This window comes from Balaenoptera acutorostrata, chromosome 9 (genome assembly GCF_949987535.1).
Source record: "Balaenoptera acutorostrata chromosome 9, mBalAcu1.1, whole genome shotgun sequence".
NCBI classification, from domain to species: domain Eukaryota; kingdom Metazoa; phylum Chordata; class Mammalia; order Artiodactyla; family Balaenopteridae; genus Balaenoptera; species Balaenoptera acutorostrata.
The window spans coordinates 10,661,196-10,681,655 of NC_080072.1; the positions used below are offsets into that span (position 1 = coordinate 10,661,196).

Genomic DNA, 20,460 nt, shown 5'->3' on the forward strand with positions numbered 1-20,460 from the left:
AGTGGCCTAGGCTCTGCCTGTTCAACCCTGAGGCAGAGACATCGGCCCCTTTCAGAGGCAGCACCTCTTCCTTGGGGCTGCTGTCTGGGGCTGGGGGAGGGCTGTGCTGGCAGGTTCTGTTGATGGATGGAGGCTGGGCCATCCTAGGTGTGGAGGTTCCTTTCACGTCTCCAGGGGAGGACTCTCAGCTCCTGGGGCATGGGGGGGAGGGTGGGGGGAGGGTGGGAGGAGGGCAGGGGGAGCAGGCAGAGCCGGAGTCCGGAGACAGGGAGCGCACAGAGCCGCGCCGGGCCCAGGCTAGGCTGCTCCGATGTCATCATAGTCTTCATTGGAGGAGAAGTCAGGCTGGGGAGTGAGGGACCCTGTGCGGCCGGGAGACTCAGGTCAGTGAGAGGCCCGGTCGTTGCGCCTGCTGAGCAGGGACAGAGCTGAGCAGGTCTGGGTCCACGTTCCTCTCCCCCGGGATGCTGTGCGAGACCACCTTACAATCTTGTTCATGGCTACCTCCTTCACTAGAATGTCGGTTCTGAAGGCATAGCCTTGTCTGTGTGGTTCAGGGCTATAGTCCGCGAGTGCTGGGAGCCCCTCTGCTGCCACCGTCTCCGCCAAGGGGCCATCTGGCTGCTTCTGCTTGAATGCCTCCACTAATGGGGAGCTCACTTCCTCTCAAGGCGTTCTCTTTGAATCTTTCTCTGCCCCACCTACATCCATTTTCCCTACCTCCTCATATTCTTGTTTGCTTTAAAAAATCCCGTTACTTCTCTTTTTTCCCCCGTGGGCCAATGTATCCAGAGCTACCCCACACATCCACCCTCCAATCCCTCTCTGTGCCCCTTCCCAGAACCCCCTCCCCTGCCCCTGGCACCTGGACATCCAAACTGCTCAGCAGATGGGAGCTGGGGCGGCGGCTGGAAGTTCTGGTACCACTCTCCGGAGGAGGTGCTGGAGCTGTCATCAGCCGAGGGCCCTGCTGGAAACCCCCAGAGCCAGTCACCCTCTGCCAGGCTAGTTCACGAAGTGCCAGAGCTGGGAGGCCCTCAAGACTCAGTAGAGTCAGGTCCTTAGCTTGACAACTGAGGAAATGAAGGCCCAGAGAGGGGAGGAGACTTGTCCAAGGTCACACAGCACGTGGCCGCCGAGCTGGGATTAGCGTCCTGAACTCAGACTGGCTCAGGGCTCCCAGCTTTACGCTTCCTCTGGCCAGGTCGGCTATAGGATGGGAGGCTGGAGAAGGCACACAATCCTCCTGGGCCCACCTTACCTGGAAAAGCTGCCTGGGAGCCAGCCAGCTCCAAGTTCAGGGGCTGCCCCAGCAGGGGGTTCCTCTCTGAAGAAAACACTTGAGAGTTGCACGGAGGTAGCCTGCTGCTGGGGCTGTTACAGTACTCCTCCCCTGAAGACGTGCTGCAGCCACTCTTGCTCCTTGGGTGGTGCGGAGGGCCCGTGGAGCGGGGGTCTGCAATGCAGTGTTCACGGTTGGCAGGTGGGACCTGGGAGGCATGCACCTCTTCGAGTCCTGGGCCTGAAAGAGAGAACCATGATAAAGAAGATGCAGTGCAGCAAGAGGGCTTTAGGTTAAACTTGAGAAAGAACTTACTGCCAATGGGAATTGTTAAAGTCAGGAAGGACCTGTTGAGGGAGGTTGCGCTGATGCTTCTCAAGGCGAGTGACCTGCTAAGTCCGGAGGCGGGGCTGGCATCCCAATCACCACCCTCCACGTCCCTCCCCAGCCTGACTCACCTTCCTCCAAGGGGGGCATCTGGAACCTGTTCTGCTGGACCTCTTCATCCGTGAAGCGGTGCCGTTGGGAATCTACAAGCAGAGATGGCGGTGAGGAAGGAGGCGGGTAGGTTCCACCTCCTTGTCTGGGGAGCCCGGAGCAGAGGCTGGTGCTCTGTGGGATTTGGGAGGCTGAACAGGGCAGGAGGACAACCCTGATGGCTTAGTCTTTTTCATCAGATCCCAGGCTCAAGTCCTAGTGCAGGCAGACCCCGAGCCTCAATCTGAAACCAGCCTGGGGACAGGCTGCTTCTGGCCAGAAACCCCAGTGCCCTGTACCTCCCCAGCCCCAGCTGTCCCTCCTGCCACTTAAGGGAATACGGGGAGTTCTTCTGCTTGGGCAGCTCAGGGCAGGAAAAGGCCAGATGTTGCCCCTGAGGAGCCTTCCCAGAGTGAAGCTGAGGGGCTGGAATCTTTGTATCCTGGGCTCTGCGGTACCTCTGTTTCAGAATCAGAGCGGTGCAGATTCATAGCATCTTAAGAACTTGAGTGTCTGGAATCTGGGAGTCAGCTTTTTGAATGTGTTACTACTGACTTTTAGTCTCAGTGTCACAGGATTTTGGACCCCCAGTCTTGCATCTGTCATGCCTGGACTCAGAATTTCAGGTTCTAAGGACACTCATCTCTGTGGCTCCCAAATTCTGGACCATGGCCCCACAGAGTGGAATCATCCACACTGCCCCCCAGGGGCCCTGGTTCAGCAGGTGGGGCAAAGATGGCTGCTGTCCCCAGTATCCATCCTACTGCCCCGCCCCCGGTACTAGGAGACCTCTGGGCTTTATCTGGACACACAGCTGCCCAGGACAGAGGCTTCATCTCCCCGCCTCTCTTGCAGCTGCTGGGTTTAAGTTCTGATGGGTGGAAAGTGCGTGGGAGCCGTGTCCCTGGCGTCCTGCCATACAGGGTAGGGCACGCCTCACCTTCCCCCTTCCGGAGGCCTACAATGCAGACATGGTGGTGAGCCACTCTGGACCATGTGGACCGGGCAACGTCTTAGGGACTGCAGAGTAGCAAGAAAGGAGCCCGGGCCCCCTCTAACTTCTCCGGATGATGTCATTTGGAGTCTGTGTCACACACAGCCAAACGCTCATCCTAGCTTATAAAGGAGGTCCCGGGTGGAGCTCAGGAAGTTTCGATGAGCTCCCAAGGGATTTCACAATAGATGTGAGAGTCTCTGCTCTCGTCTGACCTCCCGGCCTCGCGTGGGCCCTGCCTGAGCACTGGCTTTCCTCCTTCTATATCCCCAACAGGCAGAGAGCAGAGCTGGAGAAGCCGGCTGAGAAGCGCGAGCTGGGCTCATGGTGGAGGTGGGCGAGGAGGTGAGATTGACAGGGCAGGATGGGACGCAGAAGGGGTGAGAGCACGCGAGAAGCCATCTGAACCGGAGGGCCTCGTATCACACACAGACGCAGCCACCGTTAGGTGAGTGTCGAGGGACTGGTCTTGAGACCTGCATGGCCACAGACAGGCATGGGAGAGAAGGTGGTCCAAGGGGAAAGGGCTTGAGATGTCTCCAGGGTCACAAAGCACTTTGAAAACTTCAGTGCAGGACCATTGAGAGTCAGTCCAGCGGTCACAGCGAGGGAGATGCCATTCTCATCATGCAGGGGTCACCGAGGGGGGCAAACTAGTGCAGGTCCCCCAGCCAGCTGGGCCCTCTCCCTGGTGCGGGCAGGTGGGCCCTTGGGAGTCCGGGCCCAGGCACTCACTGTAGAAGGTGGTCAGGGCCACAGGTGGCTGGCTGCTGAAGTCATAGTGCTCATAGTCTGAGTCGGAGCTGGAGTTCGTGTCTTCAGGGGGCGGAGCCTGCACCTGGATGGGCAGCTTGGGAACTGGGGAGAGAACAGAGTGGGGAGCATGGCAAGGCAGGGGGCAGAAAGCTGCAGAGGGAGGCGGCAGAGAGCGTGGACAGCGGGGACCGGAGACAGAGGGGCAGGGAGTGTGCCAGGCAGCCCGTCTTGCACAAGACCGTCGGGCCTGGGTTTTCCAAGCTCCCCCGCATCCATTTCAAACACGGGGAGCTAAATAACACTTATTTACTTAACAAACACATAGTAGTCCCTGCATGCCAGGCACTATTCCAACATTTATAAATATTATCTCAGTTAATGCTCATAATAACCCTGTGAGGTAGCTAGGTGAGTGTCCCCATTTTATAGCTGGGAAAACTGAGGCACAGAGAGATTCTCACATTGCCTAGAGAAGCAGGTAATGTGGCTCTTAACCTCTAGACCATAATATTCAGTGAGTGGCTGCTCTGTGCCTACTCTTGTGCTAGGTCTGGGTTCATATTCTCTTCTCAAATATATGGATATCCTGTGTGCTAAGAATCTTTATAACATATGGCTGAGTTTTGTATTGGTTTTTGTGTCACTGAACTCTTTCAAATAAAGGCGATTTAATATATTCATAATGCAGTGTGATTAAACTCGAACTTCTTCACAAGACTCTCAAGAGGTAATGCATTGATGTATCATTAAAGATGGATGACTGATCCCATTTTTTTTGACTCGGAAAATATGAAATAAAATCATGTTCCAGGAAAATCTTGATGGGGCTTTGCAGGGAGGCTGATTGGGCAGACCATTGGAAGAGGCAATGGTGTTACAAACCTACTGGCCAATTAGCAGAACAGAGCTTTCCTTTGAGAACCAAGGTCCAAAATGTCCTGGGCCTGTTTTGGTCCAGAATTCAAAAGCTTAGAGTTCTAGAATGAGTGCACTGGAAAGTCATCGGCCTATCAAGGCCCAGACTGAGGCTGAACCTGCTTAAGGTCCCACAGACACTCGTGGGCTGGCCGAAGTCTCATCTCCAGCTGGGGCACTGCTTTGACCTACGCAGTACTGACCCTCCGGAAAATATCCCCTTCTTGTCCTCCCCCGCCCTCCTCACCCCCAGGGTGGGTGACATCCTACTTTCTTCTTTGGCGATGGTGATGGGAACCTCTTGATAGCTTGTGGTCCCCGCTGGGGTGGTGGTGGGTAGGTGCTGGTGGTTCACCATAGCGGGGAGGGCTGAGGAAGGGGAGGCAGAGATTCTACAAGTCATTTTTGGCACCTTCCAGTCTTCCTGGTTCTGCTCGCATGGGGACACCTCCCTCCTCACCTCCCCCATCCCCAAACGCCCTCAAACACACACACACACACACACACACACACACACACACACACAATCCGGTCCTCCTGTGGACAACTTCTGGGGGGCATGCTGGGAAAATCCTTCCCATCAGGAGGTGCTTCTTGGGGCCAGGGCTGGGTGGCCATTGCTGGATCGCTGCCATTCCTGTTGGGGTTCCCCATGGCTCATGTACCCCTGGGAGGACTGTGCCTCAGGTCTGCTTCTTTTCATACCTGGGCCTTTCCCGTGGTTCCTGGGACTCTGCACCTACCGTATTTTCCTTTAATTCTCAAGAGGATGATGGCTATGAAACTGAGTGAGACAAGAAGGAGAATTCCCAGAACGATGCAAGGGATGAGGAGCATTAGCTCTCGAGATTCCCAGTCCTTCATTTTCACCGTCACAGAAGATTCTGGAAGCAAGAACCCCAAATCAGGGAGAAAAAGGAAGGGGCATGGACTTGTCCTTGCCATTCTCACCTCTCCTTCTTCTCTGCATCTGACCCACTTCCCTTTTGGACGTATCCTCCTCCTCCCTTCTTTTTTTTGAATTTTCCCATCTGCTTTTAGGTGCCTGGTATATAGTAGGTGCCCGAGAAATGCATATTGAATGAATAATTGACTGAATGAAACTTCCTCCTGGCCACGAAGCCAGGAGATCTGTCTCTGCTCAACAATTATTGAGCACCCACTGTGTGCCAGGCACTAGACCTGGGGAGACAAATATGACGGTAGTGTCACAGGCCTTGAGGGTCTCTGTCTAACGGGAAGATCGACAAGCTGACTCAGTCCAATTCAGTGAGTTGCCTGCTGTGATGAAGGTATAGACAGGCATGCGGCCCTCCAAGGGGCACCTGATTCTCTACAGGGAAGACCAAGGCTGGATCCCCAGAAAAGGTGGCTCTGAGCATCTGCTGGCAGGGAACAGACCATCAGGAGAGCGAGATCTCCTTTCCTTGCCCCAGATGAGTCTTTCTTACCAGACATGCACCCTGAGGGTGGGGGTGAGGGCCATGATTCCAGACCTCCCAGCTCTGCAGCCCTGGTGTGACCTCTTGCCTTCCCCTCCCTCTTGGCCTCACCCCTGCTGAAAAGAACCCAAAGCAGAGAATGGATGGAGGCTGCAATGAGGCCCTAACCCTCATCATCCCAGAGACACGAACCATCTCCTGCTCAGTGCAGAAAGCCTGGGGTGCGCCGGCCACAGAGCTGGAGGAAGGGTAGTGACAGTAACGCAGGAGGTTGGGGGGATGAGATCACCCAGACCCCCTGGCTGGTGGCAGTGTCTGCTCCCCCTGGGAGATTACCGCCCCCCCACCATTTTCTCCCCTCTCCCTTTCTGTTTGCAAATGGAGCAGACTGGGCTGGGGTAGGAACTGGATTTAGCAGCAGCAAGCAGGTGCAAGGGAGAGACTGGACTGTGGGGGGCTATGGGGAGACCCGTGAATGTGGGCCAAGAGGGTCAGGGGCCGAGGGAGGGGCTGCAGAACCAAGGGCTCTCCATAAGCGCTCTGCTCTTCTGAGGGCGGCGTGGCTCCCATCCTGACCTCAGCAACTGAGAGTGTGCGAGGGCGTGTGGGTCCTGGCAGGAGCTCGCCCTCCAGCCTGCACAGTCCCCAGCGTTTCATTCCCTCTCCGTGCCCTCAGCCATTGCCAGGTTCTCTGGCAGGACTTGCTGCCCCTCTGTCGCCTCCCCAAGCCACCCACCCACCTCTGGAGAGGGTCTGAGACAGGGAGCCAGGAGCCAAGGGAAGGGGTAAGCCTGTGAATCCGGGCCAGCCCCTGTGGTTATCTCGGGGCTACCACGGGGCTCCCTGCCTGGACTAAATAATCAATAAATAAGAATAACTGAGGCCCAGACTGTGCTTACTATGTACTAAGCCCTGTTGTAAGTACTTTATAAAAATTAATTTACCGGAGACTCACAACAATGCTAGGAGAGACGTACTAGGATTATCATCCTCGTTTTATAGTCAAGGGATCTGAGGCTCAGAGAGGTTAAGAATTGCCCAACATTATACAGCTAGCAAGAGGCACAGCTGGGGGCTGCGCCCCAGGAGTTGGCTACACACAAGTGGAGGATAGACCAAGTGTGGATTCAGAGTTCAGAGCCTTGAAGGCAAATTCCAGCCGACACTGCTGGCCATCACCTCACCCTCTGAGCTCGAGCTTCTTCCTCTGTGTAAGGGTTGTGGGAAGACCTCCCCCAGGAGGCTGCCGGGAAGATTAAAGGGTTGGGAAATAATGACTATAAAGCACTGGCCGGTGCCCAGAACATTATAAACACACTGGCTGTTGCCCTCGGCGTCCCCCTGGCTGGTGTCGGATCAGCTCCAGTTCTCTACAGCTCTATCCTCTGCCCTACAGGAGCTCACAGAGAGGGGGGAGAGGACTCCTGTCTAAGAAATATCAGGATTCAGGGAGCTGTGGAGCTGACATGATAGAGGCGGGCGAGGTGAGAGGAGCACGAAGCAGCCAGAGAGCCCCGGGGATGGTGGGGGGAGTCAAGTTCACTGTCTGGAGGTAGGGGATGGGGGACAAACCGTCAGACCCCTCCCGCAGACACACACACACACACACACACACACACACACACACACACGCATGCACCTGAGCCTCTGAGAAACTGCATCCCCAGGGACACTCACCCACAGTGACCGGCTGACCACTTGCAGGGATTTCAGAAGCGGACAGATTGAGCAGGCTCCGGGCACCTGTCAGAAAGCGCTGTTCATTCACTCAGCACACGTGCCCGAGCACCTGCTGTGGCCAGGCCTTGTGCTAGAAACTGCACAAGACAGACAAGTGGCCTGCAACTGGGGGTGTGTTCCCACCGGGGCCCACGGCTGGGTCTTTCCCACACCCCACAATAAGGAGGATCTCATGGATTAAATGCCAGGAAGGTTTTTTTGGTTTAAATAAAGGGTGAATGAAAGAATTAGCCCTTCCTTCTGTATAATCTGCTATAGAACACAAGTATTTCCCTTTTCCATCTAGTATTGGATTTGGTCTTCACACCTGCCTCAGGAGGTGGGAATCTGACAGTCTCGTTATTATCATAATCATTTGACTGGTAAGGGGTGGGGCTTACAACGTCCTTTGGTGGATATTATCTGACTTCCCGGCTACCCTGTGGAGTGCCTGGTATCAGCATCCACATATTCACAAGAGGAAGCCTCCCAGCTGGTAATTGGCAGAGCTGGAATTCATAGCCTGGTGTCTGAACTCCGTAGAGATGCTAACGCTGTGTTTGTTTAATGCTCTTGCTTTTTCACATGTTAACACCTCAGAAATCAGGGTGATGACGTGTATCGTTACAACTGATGGCACTTCAAGAGTTTATTTTGGCAGCATTTTCGTCCTTTATGGTACATAAAATAATAACAGTGTGCCTTATCATCAATGCCATCTTAGACTTCGTGAGACCCAATTCATAGAGCAGATGGGAGGCTCTGCTGAAATATATACTGAGTGCCCAGCAATGCCTGGCACCTGATTAGGGCTCCAGACACTGTGGCTAATATTATTAGTGTCTCCTAATGTTATTTTTATGATCATCACCAGCCCTGGGATGGCAAATTGGTTTTATCTCCTGAGCCGGCTCCAGTCAATAGGGAACACTGCTTCGCATATAATAATGCCTTAATAAAGATTGGATTCATGATTCTGGGACTGAGTCAAGGATCTGGGGAAAAGAATGCCCTGATTAATCAGTAATGTCTGCCTGGGCATGGGAAGGGCAATGGTCCCTCTTATGCCAGTATTTGCCATTCCTGATCTAGCCCAAGCTGTAGTCCTTGGGCTATAAGTTCTTAGGCCGTGGATTCAGTTGCAATTCCTGGTCCAAATCTGGGGGTGGGGGGGAGTGGGGTTGGGGGGAGGAGGGATACCTGAGCAGAGGACCCTGGCTGCCTGTGATTGGCTGCAGAGGTTGGAGTTATTGAACCGCCAGAAGCACTCGGAGAGCGTGGGCTCCCCTCCCTCGCATGAGTAGTACATCTTGCCCGACAGGGAGTGTGGCAGCCCCTTGGGCACCCGGGCCAGAGTCCCACAGCCCAAGTCCCGGCAGAGCACCTTGGCCTCTGGTTCGTACCACGTACTGTCACACACTGTGCTCCAGACCCCTCGGAAGTATACCTCCACCTGCCCCTCGCAGGGGTCAGCGCCCCCGGTCAGGCGCCAGGACTGGTGCTCTGCAGGGGGTGGAGGGGGGTCAGAGTCAGGTCAGGATCCTTTGGGCCGAAACCCCCACCAGCCCCGACCCACAAATGCAAACTGCCCAGAGCCAATCGGTCTCCAGATCTTGTGTACTCTCCCTCCTGCCTCTGCATCCCTCCTCTCATCTGCCCCACCTGCTCCAGCTGACCCTGCTGCTGTCTACATCCTGGCTGCTCAGATGTGGTCCTTGGACCAGCAGCTTCCGTATCACCTGGGATCTTGTTAGAAATGCGGAATTTCAAGGCCTGCCTCAGACCTACTGAATCAGAATGTACATTGGACGAGACCTGCCTCCCTCCGCATTCTTGGGCACATTAAGAGGAGCACTGGCTCCAGAACTTCCCGTCCTCATCTGGGCTGCCGACAGCCTCCACAGCGCCTCCCAGCCTCCATCTCCTCTTGCTGTTCTGAACCAGGTGACCAACTCCCGCTCAGAAAAAGCCTCACCTCTAATGTCACCTACTCCAGGAGGTGGGCAGGCTTAGCGCTCCAGCTCTGGATTGCCTGCTGTCTCTTAACTCCACCTGGCTTCCTTTCTTAAGGCATTTGCCACCCTCTCTCCTGGATTATGTTTGTCAGGGTCTCATCTTCCCTCTTGGACTATGACCTCCCATGGGCAGGGACCATCTCTCCAGCACTAACTGCAGGCCTGGCGCCCAGCAGGCCTACAGTAAGTGCTGGATAACCGTGGTTCAGCATCGCCCACTGACCTGAGCACACCACGCCGGCGTCCTCCTTGTGGCCACAGTAGCCGTTTCCCGGCAGCCCCAGGCAGTCCCACAGGTAGGTCTCCGACCCGGAACAGTTCACTTGGTCCCGGTGGATGCGTCCACGGCCAGGGGCAAAGTGCAAGCCGGGCAGGGCCTGGACCGCCCAGCCGCAGCTCAGTTGCCGGCACACCACGTGGGCATCGTCCAGGTCCCACGTGTCGTCACACACCGAACCCCACTGTCCGTGCTCCAGCATCTCCACGCGGCCCTCGCACGGGCTGCCACCACCCACCAATTTCAAATCGAGGTTTTCTGGGGATAGGAGAAGGGGTTTGTGGATGTGAGGAAGGAGGGAGAGGAAGGGAAGTGGGGGGGAGGATTGTTGTGCCTGGGGCTGTGGACCCAGTGAGAGGGGCGGGTAACCCAGTGGGCAGGACTGGGGAACACTGCCTGTCTGGGCTGTGGACCTGGGGTGGGGCGGAGGTGGGGAACTGGTCAAGACTGGGGACCCAGGGGCGGTGCTGGATACCTAGTGGGAGGGGCTGGGAACCTTTTGGGAGGGGCTAGTAACCTGGTGGGCGGTGCTGAGGAATCGTCTCAGGGCGGCGGGCGGGGTAGGCTGAGCAACAGACTAGTGGGTGGGGCAAGAGACCGGGTGGGTGGGGCAAGAGACCAGGTGGGCGGGGCCTGAAGAGCAGGTCTCGGGGCTGGGGGGCGACAGTGCTAAGAGATCCTGGGAACCTGGCATATTTCTGTACCAGGGGGTAGAGGCGCTGCAGCCCTCCGGTGAGGGAACCAATTGTATTCGCGTCGGTGGTGGGTCGGGGAGAAGCCCGGAGGGCGAGACTTGGGTCCAGTGGCCAGGGCTGGGGAGAGGAGGCGGGGGCAGTGGCCGAAGAACTGGGAGGTGGGACAGGGAGGAGCCCGGCGGCGGGAGCGGGTTGGTCCGCTCGTACCTGCACAGGTGACCTGGACCGGCCTCTCGTCGCTGCTGCACGCGTGCTCCACCACCTTGCAGAGCTGCCATTCGGGGCCGCTGCACTGGACGGTGGGCGCCAGGGCCCACGTGGTATTCGGGGCCCAGCTGGCGTTTCCCGCGGCTGCACCAGGCGGCAGCGCCGGGGTCGCCAGGACGGGCTGTTCCCGCGGCTCCGCCCGGCCGCAGCCCAGCGAGCGGCACACGGCCTCGGAGGCGCGGAGGTCCCAGAGTGCCCCGCATGCGGGCTCCCAGGACTGCCGGAACCAGACCTCCACCGTCCCGTTGCAGCGGCTGCTACCGTTCATCAGGCGGACCTGGAGTCGCTCCCCTGGAAGGGCCAGACCCTAGCTGAGCCTCGGCTGATTCGGATTCTGCCGACCTCAGGGATGGAGGTGGAGGCGGACAGCTGCCAAGGGTCCCACCACTGATCTGTTGCGTGACCTTGGACCATACCCTACCTGCTCTGAGCCTCAGCCTTCCAGTCTGCAAAATGGGGCTGGGCTGCCTCCTCCCCTGACCCTTTAGTCCTCCTTAGAGACAGGAGAAGGTAGGGCCGAAGGTGACTGGAGGTTAGGATGGGTTAGCCCTGGGGTGTCCAGTCCCCACAAACTCTTCTTTCTTGCCTCTGTCTCCAGAGTCACCCTTGTGTGAAAGGAGGGCAGGGTTCTGGGTCGAGAGGCCCTCTCCCCCCGCTACTGTGGGTGCCATGCTTCCCCTCCCAGGCCCCTCCGCTATTCTGAGGGTACTACCATGGAGGCTGCCACTGTGACACCGGAACCCTGGAGGATGGACATGCGGTTGGTGACGGGGTTGAAGATGGGCGGCCTCAGTGGATGGTGGTTCCCCCTTCCCCAGAGCCCCTCCTTGGGGAATCACCTCCTGTTTTTGCCCAGGGTTGCACACAACTTTGCACAGAGTAGGTCCTTAAATATCTGTTGAGTTCATTGAGGACCCATCTGATGGAACCCCACCACTCCTACCAAGTGTCCTTTAGCTTGTTCTCAACAAATCTCCTTTAAATGCCCGCTGAATACCTTGCCCACATGTGCCTGACCTTTGATCAGTGGCCTCCCAAAGATGGTGGCGCTAAGATCTCAAAGAGAATCTAGTGGCGGAGCCTCAGGCACTGCGTCAGGAAGGAGAAGTGTTGTCTGAAGTCAGGGAGCCTCCCTGGTACCATAAAAACCCACTTCCCTTTCCCATCACCCCAACAGACCACCTACTTGGTCTCAGAAAGCTGACTGTGAGCCCCGCAAGATTGTTTCCTCACCTGGCTCCGAGAGCTGGCTCTCTTCACTGGTGGTGTTGGGCTGGCCAGATGGGGCTGGACTTGCGTGACCTGAAATTAACCAGCAACAGCCGTGGTGGGTGAGTGAGCTCAGGCCTGGAGGGCACACAGGTGCCTTGAAGGGTAGGGGGCACCTTCTGGAGCCTTCTGTGGCTACATGGGGCCTCTGGTAGGACAGGGTCCTCGACCTTGGGTGCACTCAGCTCCTTTCGAGAAATTCTCCAGCTTTGGAGTTGCAGCGTCCTGCACTTCATCTACTAATCGTGCACGCATCCTCAGAAATCCGAGGAGAACAGAGAGGAACAACTGTGGCTTTGGGGCCAGACCCACTTACTGGTTGAGTGACCATGGAGGGGTTACTAACTGCTCTCGGCCAGAGTCCCAGTTTGTTGGCAATAACACTTAACAAAAGTTTAGTGAGTCTAAAAGGAGGCAATACCTGTAAAATACTTCACATACAGAAGAAGCTCAAAAATGGGAGTTATTATCAGGAAAAACCTTTTCGGTTTGGAAAATTTGTCTGAGAAATTCATACCAGACTTTAGGGTAATTGGAGCATCCTGAGCTGGGAACCATTGGACTATGAAGTACTTTCAGACACTAAGAAACTAACATTTGCTGAGGACCGATTATATGCCAGGTCTTTGCATATGTTATTCCATTTTCCTTCAACAACAAGGTGAGGTAGGTATTAGCATCCACTTTTTAGAAATCAGGAAAGGGAGGCCCAGAGAATAGAAATCAATTGACTGTGCCAGATTGTGTCCATTTGTCCCTCCAGAGACTCTGTCCACTTTGCCCTGGGAGGCTGACCTGTTTCGACTAAATCAGCATCTTCCAGGGCACTTGGGCTTCTGTTGGGCTCAGCCAATGGGGAGCCCCAGCAGAGAGAGGAGGGAAGGAAGAGCGTGAAGTCGTGGTGTTTATCCTCCTGGTTCCCTCCCGGTGGGATCCCTTGGGCAGGTTGTGTCCCTCATCTGAAGGTCACTGGTCCTCTCCACGGGGTCACTTCTCCTTGACTTTCTCCTTCCGGGTCTCAATGACCACTCTGTGGTCTTGTCTCCTCAGGCTCAGGGCGATGACAGCTCAGCTGCTCCGAGCTCCTGGTTACTGCATTAGCCTTTCTAAATAAGACCCCTTCAAACTCCTATTTTGAGCGTGCCACCTGTTTCCTGTTGGGACCCTGGCTGATACATGGCCTGAAGCCACCCAGCTAGCAAGTGGCAGAGCCAGGATTTGAACTGTCTCCGAGGAATTGGATCCACGCCGGGCAGGGATATTTCGGTTGGCAGAAACATAAAAGGAGGGATGTGGCTGGAACCGTAGTGCTCATAAAGGAGCTCCTCTACACTTCTGGGTTCTCCTGCCCTTAGGTTGGGGCCATTGACGTCTAGGCAGAAGGACGTGTACCCACTGCTGGACCAAGGTAGGTAAGAGGCAGTGAGCCTCTTCCATCTCTTCCTGCTCTGTTGTGGCCAAATTAGAGGCCCTGGGTTCCCGATGCAAAGACAAGGTGGAGGGGGACGTTGACCCACCTTGAATTTTGTGCAAGAATTGAGACTTTCTAGTGTTAAGCCATGAAGATTTTGAGATGTACTTATTATCACAGCCTAGCCTGACCTGGCCTGACTGCTGCAGGGGCTGAAGATTCAGGCATGACTGCTATACATTCTCAGCCTCACCTGAGAATATTCCATGGACTCACACCTAGATGAACGTACACACACACACACACACACACACACACACACACTCACACACACCCCTGCAGACACAGCTCTCCTACAAGCATCCAACTGGGCTACTCCCTCACTCAGACAGAATTAATCAAGCCTTTAATTTCCTGTCCTCACCGACTCCCCGGTTGGCTGCCCAGCCGCACCCCCTGAATGGGAAGTGACTCAGAATTCAGAGCACAAACTCTGCAGCTAATGTCATAGTCAGAGCGAGGATTCAAATGCTCCCAAGTTAGGATTTCAGAACCCCGGTTCCCACGGCAATGGTCCCAGTGCTCCTGTGCAGTTGTTATTATTTCTCCCTGTGCTGGAGTGGGGAGGGGGATGGAGGGACTGGGGTGCTGGCTGCGGTGCGTGTGTGTGTGATTGTGGGGTGTGTGTGTGTATGTGGCTGTGACAGTGTGTGTACCATTATGTGTATGTCTCTGCGTGTATATGTGAGTGTGTATGTTGTTGTGACTGCCTGTGTGTCTGTGGGGGGTCTCTGCGTGCCTCTGTATACCTGTCTCTGGTCTGAGAAACTATTTCTCATGCATAAAGACACACATGTTTTCTGCCAGATCAGAAAACCCTGGAGGGCAGGGCCAAAGGCCGGGTCAGCCCCATACCCCAGAGCGCCCAACACAGTGTTTGCTGATTGACTGAATGAATGAAAGAGTGAGCAGGGGCCGCCAGCTCCAAGGGCGGCCATCGCCGTGGCAGTTTATTGATACCAGATATACTCAAGGGTTTGTTTTCTGTGTCAGAGGCATTTTCCTGTCCCCTATCCCCACAAGGGAGACTGGCTTTTGTGTTTTGACTTCTGTGCGCAGGAACAGAAGTTACCTCTCAGCCTCCTTCCATCCAGGCCTCGGTTCACAGAGAACCCAGTGCAGGATCGGCACTTCCCAGACCTTGTTACTGCCTTTGCCTGGCCCTGTGCTTCACACTTTTCTATAAATTTAATTTTCATTTTTGCTGCAACAAATTTATTTGAAAAGGAGCCTTTACCCTATCCTGTGAATTTGCTTTACAACGCAAAGACGCCCGAGTGTAAAAGTATACATTGCAGTTTTTTGAACAGCAAACAATTGGAAAGAGTGAATGCCCATCTGTTGGGAAAGTTGCAGAGTAAATATGGTCTATTTACAGCATGGCATCTTATGCAGCCTTCATAAAGAATGAAATAGGTTTATACCAGTTGGAGGGATTTCCATGCTCTGTTGAGTAAGGAAGCAAGATACAAAGAAGAAAATATAATATGATACAACTTTTGTAAAACAATGGCCAAAAACCCACTCTTACGAACTGGTATGATTATGTGAACATGGAGGAAAGTATGGAAGAACACAGACCAAGTTATGAAAATGGGTAAATTAGAAAGGTGGGTGCGAATTCCCTGGCGGTCCAGTGGTTGGGACTTTGCGCTTTCAATGCCAAGGGGGCAGGTTCAATCCCTGGTCGGGGAACAAATATCCTGCAAGCCAAAAAAAGGCAACCCCCCATAAAAAAGGAGGGCTTCAAGGGAAGGACAGAGCAGGGCCAGCTCCGTGGCTGTGTGACCTGCACTTAAGTGTCCTGGACTTGGTTTAAGCCCTGGTTCGAGCCCTGGTCTGGGAAGATCCCACATGCCGTGGAGCAACTGGGCCCGTGAAACAGTACTGAGCCTGCGCGTCTGGAGCCTGTGCTCCGCAACAAGAGAGGCCGCGACAGTGAGAGGCCCACTCACCGCAATGAAGAGTGGCCCCCGCTTGCCACAACTAGAGAAAGCCCTCACACAGAAACGAAGACCCAACACAGCCAAAAATAAATAAATAAATAAATTAATTAATAAATAATAAAAATAAAGGAATTCCTTAAAAAAAAAACGATTAGGTACAGAGGTAGATATGCAGAAAAACTAGAAAAGATAACAAGATAAATGGGCTTTTTGTATTGTTTGCCTACAGTACAAGGGAATTGTAAAAATAAGTATACTAGAAATAAAGCCAAGTTAGAAATATTGAAAGACATGTCATCATCAAATAGAGACTCTTTGAGGAGATCAGATGATCTCTGAGGATGACAGAGCATTGAAAATAAAATAATTAAATACCTTTTTTACCTCTTTGTTCAGTGTTATTTAATGCTCAGTTCATTTACCACTTGGAATTCTCCTGTGTGCCCAGAAAACCATCTTGGGTTGAGCCTCACATTCTGGAAAGTTATGGAACAAGAGGGACAAGGGAGGGCGGGGCGGGTTTCTGACTGGGAGGAGAAAGAAGTTGGGAGAGCTACCCAGCCCCCCCAAGGAAGGTGGCAGCTTTTTTAGGCTGGTCCCAAGCAGAGTGGGGCAGGATGCTGGCTAGGGCATCAAGAGGAAGATGCCAGGGGAAGATGAGGTGAAGGAGACAGAGCATGGGGAAAATGAAAGCACTGCAGAGCCACCTTGCCAGGAGCCCGAGAAAATGGGCCACTCATCCCCTCCCTGGGTCACCCAGGCCCATGGGATTTCCCCGTAGCTTTTGGAAGGTGAGAGACACAGGGAGGGAGGAGGCACAGACACTGAAGGAAAGGGGGGCGTTCTCCCAGCCAAGGCCCCAGCTGGCCGGCCCAGTGTCAGAGCAAGGCTGGCAGGGAGAGTTTCAGGTCCCTGTAGGGGCTGTGGGATGCCGGCCTGGCCACACACCCATATGGGGGTGAGATAGACATCAGCTGCCACTGAGGGCACCCTCGGCCCTGGCTCCACCAGGTGTGTCGAGGAACACGTAGGCGCATAGTAGATGCTCACCCAGTGGACGGTGGATGCAGAGATGCTGTATAGAGGGGAAGGCACGGTGGAGCAGGGCTACAGAACCGTGGGGGGAGGAACCCACCAAAAGAACCAGTGTGGGAAGCGTGGCAGGCAGCATCGGCCAGAAGCTCATCTTTCTCTCCTTAGTATCAGTGCAAAAGTGTTTGTGAGCACGTGTGTCAAAAACAAAAAAGTACAAACCAGCCCCTTTTGATCCGGTAATTCCACTTCTGGGAACCTATCCTAAAGAAACAATCCAGAATACCACACTACACAGTGGTTAGCGTCCACGCGTCGGAATTGGAAAGTTCTCGATTCTTTTTGTTAGCGGAGCCCCTTTCTAACTGTGTGACTCAGGCAAATCATTGACCTCTCTGAGCCTCGGTGGCCCTCCTGTAAAACGGGAGCAGCAAGCACCCACGTTGCGGGCTTGCCGTGAGGATTAAGAGAGATGGTGCAGCCGGGGCGCCCTGAGCGGCTGCCTTGTTAGACAAAAAGCCTGCGGCCACGTGGCTTCCAGTCGTTAAAAAACAAAAACAAAACTGGAGACAGGGAGACAACTGAATTGTCTAAAAGGGATCGAAGGATTGGTTAGGAAAACAAAGCATGTTAAAACTTTTGCAAAAAAAAAAAAAAATTTGGGCTTCCCTGGTGGCGCAGTGGTTGAGAGTCTGCCTGCCAATGCAGGGGACACGGGTTCGAGCCCTGATCTGGGAAGATCCCACATGCCGCGGAGCGACTAGGCCCGTGAGCCACAATTACTGAGCCTGCACGTCTGGAGCCTGTGCTCCGCAAAAGGAGAGGCCGCGATAGTGAGAGGCCCGCGCACTGCGATGAAGAGTGGCCCCCACTTGCCGCAACTAGAGAAAGCCCTCGCACAGAAACGAAGACCCAACACAGCCATAAATAAAAATAAATAAATAAATAAAACACAAACTGACTCACACTCACAAAAAAAAAAAAAAAAAAAAATTTACCAAGAGTTTTTAAGGATGTGAGGGGAAGACCATGTTGCAAGGTTCGGTGATGGAAGCAGGATACACAGTTCTCTCTCCCCAGGGCTCCCGCCCCAGCCTTGGCTTTAAGCTTCTGAAGGCCTTCCAGGACCCAGAGGGACCCAAGTTCAATGCCTCGTTCTAGCTTCTTATCGTACCCTGGGCTTTTCCTCTGTGACCCCAGCCACAGGTGATGATTACGTATGTTATTTATGAGCAGTTTTGTGGCTGTCAGTCCCACTGAATTCTAAGCGTCCCATGTGTACCCCAAGGCCCACAGACTCCCAGTGCAGTGGCCTCCCAAGTTGGCCCAGCTGCTGCTCCAGGGCACTGCCGGGGCAGGGGTGGGGTGTGCCCCCCTCCAGGATTGGGACCAGGCCCCAGGGACTGCAGTGCCCACAAGTTTTGGGAGTGGCATGGGACTGTTGGCCGGGAGACCACCACAAATTGTGCTCATGCAGACCAGCCTTTCATGTCCTGAGCAAGGATGATGAAGGCTAGTTGAATCCAGGAGGACCTGCCTCCCAGGCTCTAGCTTGGGGCCCAGATATTCAAAGAGGGCAGCTGTCCAGAAACATCCACTGGCCCCTAGTCCTGAGACTCACTGGGTGGGCACTGGACTGCCATTCCCAGTTTGCAGATGGACATTTGGGAGACAACCAGATGGGTAACTAGTGTCCTATTTCCATCCCACACCGATGGGAGCCGTTACCCATCTCAGGCATCTTGAGTCCAAAATGTAGAGAGATAAAGGAAGGACTTTGTGATTCTTCCCATTGCTCTGATGGAGAAAGGGGACAACCCAAGACATGCCAAGTACCCACCACAACTTCCTGGCACAGCTCAGCTATATAGCTGACATGTATTCAGTACGTTCACATACCAGGCCTTTTTAAAATACTTTAGATGAATTAACCAGTTTAATTCTCACAGCAAGTCCACAAAGTGGGGAAACCAAGGTGCAAAAAAGTTTAGTAGTAATTTGCTCAAGATGACACAGCAAGAAAATGGCAAAGCTAGGATCCAAACCCAGGCTGCATGGTTCAAGAACCCACACTCTTAACCACTCTACTCCACTGGGTTGGAATCCAACATCCTGGTTTCTGGTTCAGTGACTGACCATGCCAAAGGCGAGGGGCAGGGAGCTCTGACAACCCGGGTGGTCTTCCAAACTCCTTCCAGCTCTACCACACTCAGCCAGCCCTGAACTTAGATAGCCCATCTCCAAGGGTGATGCAACTCAGCACTCAGTCAAGCCCCAGGGACCAATTCCCAAAAGGGCCCTGACTCTAAAGATGTGCAGCCGTGAGGAAGCCGTCCTTCCCTAGGTCAGGAGCCCCTGAGATGGCATTCTGCCCGCTATCCCCACAACAAGGACAAGATGAGGTCTGGCAGCCCAGCCAGGAGCTGCTCCACCCCTTCCCCACCAACTCTCCCACACAGGCTGGCTCCGGCACTCCCTGAGCCCCCTTGTTTCAGTTCTGAGGCCAGAGGAGAAATGGGTTACTTGGAAGAGTCAAGGACTAATAGCCCCAGGGAGTTTAGGGGGAGGAGCCCCGAGTGGGAGGGTGCTGAGACTACAGTGAATGTTTTTCTTTGAAAGACTCTTGAGGTTGTTGATGGAGAGCAATTTTTTTTTTAAGTGTAATACTAGTTTCATTTACTAAGAGCTAGTGATCTTTAGTGGAACAGTAAACCTCTGAAATGCTTTTTTTTTAAATTTTTATTTTATATTGGAATATAGTTGATTAACAATGTTGTGTTAGTTTCAGGTGTACAGCCAAGTGATTCAGTTATACGTATACATATATCTATTCCTTTTCAAATTCTTTTCCCGTTTAGGTTATTACAGAGTATTGAGCAGAGTTCCCTGTGCTATACAGTAGGTCCTTGTTGGTTATCTATTTTAAATATAGCAGTGTGTACAAGCAGTCCCAAACTCGATGGAGAGCAATTGTTAAAATAACTGGAAAGAAAAGACAAACAGTCTATAATTCCATTAAAATTGGAAAGAAGCATAGCACTGGCTCTCACAAATAACTTATGACTTGATTCAGAGGGAATAGCTGTGTCCTGCCTTTGAAGGGACTTGGAGAGGTTAGGTTGAGTTTATTTTGTCGCAGAGACTGAGGCTGTCCTGGGGGCTCGGTTGGACAGTGTGGTCCTCGCTTCCAGAGGTGACCGGCATCGATGGCTACGTGACTAGACCAGGCTGTACCCACTGGGGACTTTCGAAACCCAGGAAGGTTGGGCTGACTTCTCCTCCCTGGGAACCCAAGAGAAAGTCAGCAACTTGGTGTCTTAGGCTTATTTAACTTATTTTACAGGATTTTTGTTTGTTTGTTTTCATTCTCTCTCATCATACCTAGGAAGGGCTTAGGGACACAAGGAAAACTCAATGCACAGGCTATGGACTGAATGTGTATGTCTTCCTAAAAATTCATATTTATATAAATAAATTCATATTCAAAGCCCTAATCCCCACTGTGATGGTGTTAGGAAGTGGGGGCTTTGAGAGATAATTTGGGATAGATGAGGTTATGAGGGTGGAGCCCTCATGATGGAAAAAAAAAAAAAAGCAAGAGACATAAGATCTCTCTACCGTGTGAGGATACAGCAAGAAGGCGGCTGTCTGCAGACCAGGAAGAGGACCCTTACCAGACACAGAAGCTGTTGGCACCTTGATCTTGGACTTCTTAGCCTCCAGAAACGTGAGAAACAAATGTTCGTTGTTTAAGCCACAAACATTTAAACCACCTAGTCTATGGTATTTTGCTATAGCAGCCCAAGCTAAAGCAGCACGTGATTGACAGAGAAAAGTGATGACAAAGGCTTCAAGAGTCCCAGCCCCAAAGGTCCTCAGTCACGCAGGTCAGAGAAATCCAGA

At 53.5% G+C, this 20,460-nt stretch overlaps 1 protein-coding gene across 1 annotated transcript in view; it reads right to left on the reverse strand.

Moving 5' to 3' along the window:
- Nucleotides 1-250: 250 nt before the first annotated feature.
- The window catches only part of CD6 (CD6 molecule), a 41,726-nt gene continuing 21,516 nt past the window's right edge, over nucleotides 251-20,460 (reverse strand). Inside the window, exons 2-13 of the mRNA XM_007174456.2 lie at nucleotides 12,073-12,141; nucleotides 10,780-11,130; nucleotides 9,824-10,135; nucleotides 8,786-9,088; nucleotides 7,544-7,609; nucleotides 5,168-5,308; nucleotides 4,695-4,793; nucleotides 3,489-3,611; nucleotides 1,741-1,812; nucleotides 1,262-1,516; nucleotides 866-970; nucleotides 251-362 (exon numbers count right to left, since the gene is read on the reverse strand). Coding sequence (XP_007174518.1) covers nucleotides 298-362; nucleotides 866-970; nucleotides 1,262-1,516; nucleotides 1,741-1,812; nucleotides 3,489-3,611; nucleotides 4,695-4,793; nucleotides 5,168-5,308; nucleotides 7,544-7,609; nucleotides 8,786-9,088; nucleotides 9,824-10,135; nucleotides 10,780-11,130; nucleotides 12,073-12,141 — 1,961 coding nt within the window. The 3' untranslated portion in view covers nucleotides 251-297. The remainder of the gene's footprint in view (nucleotides 363-865; nucleotides 971-1,261; nucleotides 1,517-1,740; nucleotides 1,813-3,488; nucleotides 3,612-4,694; nucleotides 4,794-5,167; nucleotides 5,309-7,543; nucleotides 7,610-8,785; nucleotides 9,089-9,823; nucleotides 10,136-10,779; nucleotides 11,131-12,072; nucleotides 12,142-20,460) is intronic.